The sequence below is a fragment of the Nelusetta ayraudi genome, unplaced genomic scaffold (genome assembly GCF_046127955.1).
Source record: "Nelusetta ayraudi isolate G7.1 ecotype Tasmania unplaced genomic scaffold, CSIRO-AGI_Nayr_v1 ptg000097l, whole genome shotgun sequence".
Classification (NCBI taxonomy): Eukaryota; Metazoa; Chordata; class Actinopteri; order Tetraodontiformes; family Monacanthidae; genus Nelusetta; species Nelusetta ayraudi.
In genome coordinates this window covers 2,550,044-2,556,599 of record NW_027466147.1, presented here as the reverse complement: position 1 = coordinate 2,556,599, position 6,556 = coordinate 2,550,044, and the positions used below count along the sequence as shown (strand labels likewise).

The 6,556-nt window shown below is 49.3% G+C and overlaps 1 protein-coding gene across 1 annotated transcript; it reads right to left on the bottom strand.

Annotated features, from left to right (window-relative positions):
• Window positions 1–277: 277 nt before the first annotated feature.
• On the bottom strand, window positions 278–6,375 carry slc26a2 (solute carrier family 26 member 2). Its single transcript, XM_076048177.1, has 5 exons — window positions 6,257–6,375; window positions 4,062–4,678; window positions 3,260–3,550; window positions 1,949–2,397; window positions 278–1,126 (listed from the first exon to the last, which is right to left on the bottom strand). Exons 2-5 carry the CDS (start codon window positions 4,662–4,664, stop codon window positions 346–348), a joined length of 2,124 nt encoding a protein of 707 aa, XP_075904292.1. The 5' UTR covers window positions 4,665–4,678; window positions 6,257–6,375; the 3' UTR covers window positions 278–345.
• Between the last annotated feature and the right edge of the window lie 181 nt (window positions 6,376–6,556).

Here is a 6,556-nt window from a genome sequence, read left to right as displayed (position 1 = left end):
GGTACCATTGGAAGGCACAGAAACAACTTTATAGTTACTTTTGTAACTGTAGGTAACTTTTAGTTACTTTTGTAACCGTAGTTACTTTTGTAATTAAAAAGTACATTTTAGTTACTTTTGTAACAAAAACTAACTTTAAGTTACTTTTGTAAAAGTAACTAAAAAGTTAATTTTAGTTACTTTTGTAACTAAAAGTAACAAAAAAGTAACAAAAAAGTAACTTCAGTTACTTTTGTAACTAAGTAGTAATTTTGTTACTTTTGTGAAGTTAGTCCTTTAATTGTAGTTTTTTTTTTTCCAGTAACCGTGTACGGACATCGACGAATTGCGCCAACGTCATTTTTTTCAGCACCTGCTGTCGTAATCCCCGTTGGGGACGTGGAGGCTCTGGAGGTTCTGGACGTGCTGGACGGCGTCGGCGATGGTGAAGAAAACTTCGCCGCCCTCACCGCTGCTGCCTTCTTTCTTGTCTCGGAAGAACCCTCCCCGGTCCAAGTCGTCCAGCACCGAGGGGCTGCACTGGGCCAGCACCACCGTGACGCCCAGCTCTCGGTAATCCTTGCGCACCTCCTTCAGGGCCTCGACGCCCGCCGAGTCCAGGAAGAGGACGGCGCTGCAGTCGAGGACGACGCCGCGGCGGCCACCGGGGGGCGCCACCATGCTCACCGAGGCGTCGCCTGCCGCGCGCTCCTTCCCCTCCGGGTTCTTCTTCTCGAAGCGGACGCGTCGCAACCTCTCCTCCGCCGGGTCGACCCCCAGGCTCCTGGACAGGGACTTTTTGAAGAGGCTCTGGTTGGCGTAGTAGACGGGCGCCTCGTAGCGGAGGACGGCCACGCCCGCGTGTGTCCTCAGGCCGCGGTAGCGCGTCAGGTCCTCGTAGTGCTCGCGGCCGGCGGCCCGGCCCAGCTCGCGCACCTGGGCCCGCTGCGTGCGGCCCAGGACGCAGAGCACCGACACGACCGTGCCCGCCAGGAGGCCGAGCTCCGTGTTGACCAGCGCCGAGGTGGCCATGGTGGCCAGCCACACGGTGGCGTCCGCCCGGTTGCTGCGCCACATGCCCGGCACGTCGGCAAACTTGCGCAGGGCGCCGCGGAGGTTGACCACGATGATGACGGCCAGCACGCTCCTGGGAGAGGGAGGGAGGGGGCGGAGTTAGAAACTACACTGCGTGGATTCCAGGCTATTTGGATTGCTATCTGTCACGGGTATTGTTGGCCACCATAGTTGACTGGCAAGCTCGGGAGAGGGAGGGGGAGCGTGAAAGACGCTGCAATCTAAAATGTAACCACTTGATGTCACTGTTTCTTTTTCAAAAACTCCAAATATTACACTACTAACTGGGAGCTCTATGTATATTCTATATGTGAGAACTGTTCTATGGGTAGGAAAAACCAAATGACTTTTATTGTACTGTGATTATACACTTTTATTAATGTATTCATGGTCGGTATGTTAAGCTTTTACCAATACAAAGGGCATCAATCAAGCCAAATCTTACAGACTGCACCATTAACTGCAGGTTATCTGACTGCCCTTCAAAAGACTGTCCACGCTGAACGAGATAAGAACTGCAAGCTGCTTTTTAGGCCACGCTGATGAACTCCAGAGGTAAAAGTTGGGAGACGTGTGCATAACAAAAAAAAACAAAGATCAGATCAGACCGAATGAAATCCAGTTGCAGGATCTTTGAGGAGCTCCATGGACGGGAGCCAGGACTGTAAACACTGTGTTCAGATGAGAGATCTACACTGCACCGGGGGCGGGGGGAGGAATCCAACTCCTCCATTCAGACCAGAAGAACCTGCAGTTCAAACTGCTGGGAGTGTCAACCCACTTGACAACTTTCACCAGGGCATTATACGCCTGATAGTCAGCCGACTGCTCTGTCATCAGGTTACAAAGGCGGCTCGACTCGACCTCTAATCACACGTTAACTTTGTTTGCTTACTTCTGAAGGGAGGAGAAGAGCGGCGCTATAACCAGCAGGACCAGGAGCAGGAGCAGGCCGCTGACCAGGCCCGACACCTGACTCTGGCAGCCCGTGGACTCCTTGACCAGCGTCTTGGTGAGCGCGGCGCTGGTGGCGAAGCAGCGGAAGAAGGCGGGCAGGATGTTGCAGAAGCCGATGGCGTACATCTCCTGGTTGGCGTCCACCGTGTAGCTGTGCTTCTTGGCGAACATCTCCGACAGCGAGACGGTGATGGCGAAGCCCACCACGGCGATGGAGAAGGCGTCCAGGGCCACGCTGGGGATCAGCGACCACATGGGCAGCTGCGGGGGCACGAAGCCCGTGGGGATGTGGCCCGCCACGCTGGAGCCGTACTCGGCGTTGAAGCGGCCAAAGTGGGACGCCAACGTCGCGACGACCACCACGAAGAGCTCGAAGGGGATGGGAGCCTGGCGGGGGGAAGCAGAGCACGTCAGACTTCTTGATTTCTTCTCATTTTTATGTAGCTTTACGTTTTGATTCAGTTGTAGTTATGATTCCATGTGCTGGTTTTATTATTTGAATGCCCTTGTAAAGAGTTTTTTGAAACAGGCTTTACAAATGAAAAGTATTGTTATCAATTATTACAAAAAATGGTAATCAATTGCATTACTAGAAAAAAATGACAATGATTAAATTGGAGTGGAATTAATCACGATCACAATTTTAGTTGCATCATTTTATTTGTGTTGCTTTGCGTGGTTTTCTCTTGCACTGGCTTGGCACGAGCGCCGTCCTTCTCTGCTGACCTGATTTATTTATTTATTTTTTTTAAGTCAAACAAATTTCATTAGCCGCTTGTTGCAATGACAATAAAGAACTTTTGAATGATCTCTCAATAAAAAGAGGTACTGAAGTTTGACCTTATTGTGGCTGTTATGTTGTTGTTGTTTTGAGTATTCTACCTCCAGATTTCCCATATTTCTATATCCTATATTTATCTCAGCTTGTATTTAGATTTTAGTTAGTTACTGTATTTCTGGAACTGGGCAACGACATTTCGTTGTGAATTGAACCACTGTTGTGTTTCTTTCCTGATGACAATAAAGAAAGTCTAAGTCTAAGTCTACTATTGGAAGCTTAACACTGTCGAGTCATGTTCTCAAAATTTAGAAAAGTAATCAAAACGTAATCCAATGTAATTAGTTACATTGTGTATCGTAGTGTAATAGTTACACTACTATTACATTTACAATAGAGTAACTTCTATTTGTCACCAGTTCCATTGGCAAAGTCATCTCCCCAACACTGGTTCTGAATGGCACCATTTACCTTGAGCTTGGATTTGAAGCGAGTGTTGAGCTCCTTGGTGGGAACCAACACCAGCAAGCAGACCAGGCTGGTGATCAGGTCGCAGATGTTGGTCTGTGGCAGGTTGGCGAACAGGCTGTACCAGGTCTTGAACAGCGTGAACCAGCCCTGGGGCCGGGGGAACTTCAGACCCAGCAGGTGCTTGACCTGCGAGGTGAGGATGGTGAGCGAGGCGCCGGTGGCAAAGCCGCTGAGGAGGGAGTCCGAGAGGTAGACGGAGACGAAGCCCACTTGGAAGAGGCCCATGAGCACCTTTGGGAGACAGAAAAGCGAGAAAGCGACAGGAAAAAAAACAGCGTCAGACGGTGGACAAGAGGTCTATGCGTCACTGTTTTTTTTTCCCATTGTTTTTTTTTTGAGTGTTCACCCTAATTAGAAAAGTGCGCTGTCAGGCGGGCTGGATTGTCCACACCTTGGAATTATGGCAATACAGGATGGCAGCTGACCGAGAGAAAGACCTTTGACCTACTGTATGTTCTCATATATATAAATGAGAACTGTTCTGTGGTTAGTAAAAACCAAATTACTTTAATTGTACTGTGATTGTACACTTTCATGAATGTATGTGCATGTCCTGTAAGTGTTATGTGTAATATTATTTGACACGCGCAACACTGTTAAATGGCAAATGTTTGTGACTGAGACGTTGTGGAAACATTTACGGATCAGTTGCCGAGTTCATGGCAAATGAACTCGGCAACTGATCCACCTTTATTGTCCGGCTGATTCAGCGAGCTGGACAATAAAGTTAGTCGCAGCGTACCTGGTAAACCCCGGCGGTGAACGTGACCGTTGCTGCCACCGTGATGGCGTAGCAGCTCCGGTCGCAGCCCACGCCGACGGTGTCGTTCCCCGAGACGGCCAGCAGGGTGACGTTGTCCGCTGCCGCTGCCGCGACGCTTTTGCTCAGGTACCCCGCCAGGGCCAACTCCCTGTCCACCACCTGGCCCACGAGCAGGCAGAGCACCCCGAATATCCCCACCGAGATGTGCCTGGAGGTGCCCAGGAAGGCGTAGATGATGGAGGAAAAGAAGGAGGTGTAGATGCCGTACACGGGGTCCTGGCTGGCCAGCAGGGAGTAAGCTATGGACTGCGGCACGAGGAGGATCCCGACGATGAGGCCCGACATGACGTCGCCCAGGATCCACTCCTTGAACTTGTAGCGGGGCAGCCAGGCGAGGATGGGGAGGAAGCCCAGGACTTTGGCTTTGGCTCTCTGTGGCGTGCACGTGCAGTGCTTCCTGAGCTGACGGGACGCGGCTGACGGCCAGCTTTGGCTCTTTTTGTGCACTCTTTCCAGGATGAGGGGCTCTCGCTGGTTGGCTCCATCTTCTGCCGGGGCAGAGCAGTCGTCGCCATGACTCATGATCGGGCCCTAATCTGCAGGGATTAGGAGTATCCTGGTTAGCGCAGGAGAAATCACAAGAGGAGGCAGCGTTAGGGGAGAAAAATAACTTTAAATGACTCTTGGACAACCTCCTAATGCGAATTATGCCCATGATAGACACATTTAGGGCACGGAGGATCAAAAATATTAACTTTTTGTTGCCTTAAAATGAAAAGTAATTGGTTTTAATGTTTGATAGTTGTCGCCATGACTCATTATCGGGCCCTAATCTGCAGGGATTAAGAGATTCCTGGTTGACACAGGAGAAATCACAAGAGGAGGCAGCATTAGGAGAGAACAATAACTTCAACTGACTCTTGGACAACCTCCTGATACACATTTAGGGCATGGAGGATCAAAAATATAAACTTTTTGTTGCCTTAAAATTATAAATCATTGGCTTGATTGTTTTCCACACACAGTCAAGCTTGCATAGAGAATCAGTGTCCGAATCAGAATTAAACGTCAGGGGGTGAAAGTTGTTTTCACAGTCCGTTCTTTACATTTCGCTCATAAAAACATACATTTTTAACAAGTAACACTTGCGTCAACCGATATTAACACAAAAACAGGCAAAATGAGATTAGGGGTGGCGAGGCCAAGTGTTTTTGAACAGGTGACGGTGACTTTTATGAGCGTGTGTCTGTTGTTACTGAGGAGCAAAGTGAAATAGCAGAGGACACAGTGAAGAAGAATGGATCCAATGATATACTATGGTACAGAAGGTGCAGTTTGATGATCTCAATCATAAAGCTACTGAGGAACATTTCCAACTTGCAGTCAAAACCCCAGAGGTGAGAGAGAGAGAGAGAGAGAGAGAGAGAGAGAGAGAGAGAGAGAGAGAGAGAGAGAGACAACATTTTGACCAGTTCACTGTGTTTGTAGGGTCAGAGGAGAACAGGTGGTCCAGCAAAAGTAGTCTTTGCCGACTTGGTCGAAACAACGCACCCAGACCACACTTCACAGCAGTGTAACCGTCATTCAAGCGAAGTGTCAAACACTGTCACTCCAGCAGAAGAGTGTGGAAGAGTCTTCGTGAATGGAGCGTCCAAACGGAGCCCATTCCACCAAACACCAGTCCCCCTGCGGCCGAACCAGCCCCACGGCGCAACTCGGAACACAAATTCATCAACTCTGTTGTTTGCCCAAAATAAAAACAAAAACAAAACAAAACAAAACTTGCAGTCGCCGCCGGCGTCGTCAACGACGTCGTTCGTCGCACCTACGGCAGGATTAAATAGTGTCCGTCACACACACAACCGCCGGCGACAACACAGGCAAAACATGCATTTTTCTCCCGACACATTTTTGAAGAATTGCTGGCAAAAGTGAGAAGGACAGCCCGGGTAGAGGCTTCACCTGGCCGACCCGGAACCGCTTCGCCCCGGCTGTCAATGGGCTCCTTTGTAAACAAGTTGTCAACGTGGACGCCTGTCGGTTGGAAGTTTGAGCCGACGGAAGTGAATTAACGTGGGGGATTATCTCTAGTTTTTTTTTAAGGGGTGGATTTAAATAAATAAAACATACTGAGCAAGAGGTTTCACCGCGGGTGGAATAAAGAGGCGACTCACCTGAACGGCGACGAGTCTCGGGCCAGACCTTTACGTCGTGCTGCCGTCTGTGACTCTCGTTAACTTCACGCCGCGCTTTCATTTTTGTGCCTCCTTGTCGCTCTGTGCGCGATGACGTATTTTGCACCGGCGTCACGTGACCCGCCCCATGCGGAAATGGCATGAGTGACTCGTGGACGTATAGAATGTGTGCACAGTTGCATAACTTACAAGGAAGCCGTTGGCAGGAAGGATCGATATGCCATTGCAATTACAAAATACGTTTTGCTGTTTATATATATGTATATATAAAACAACGAA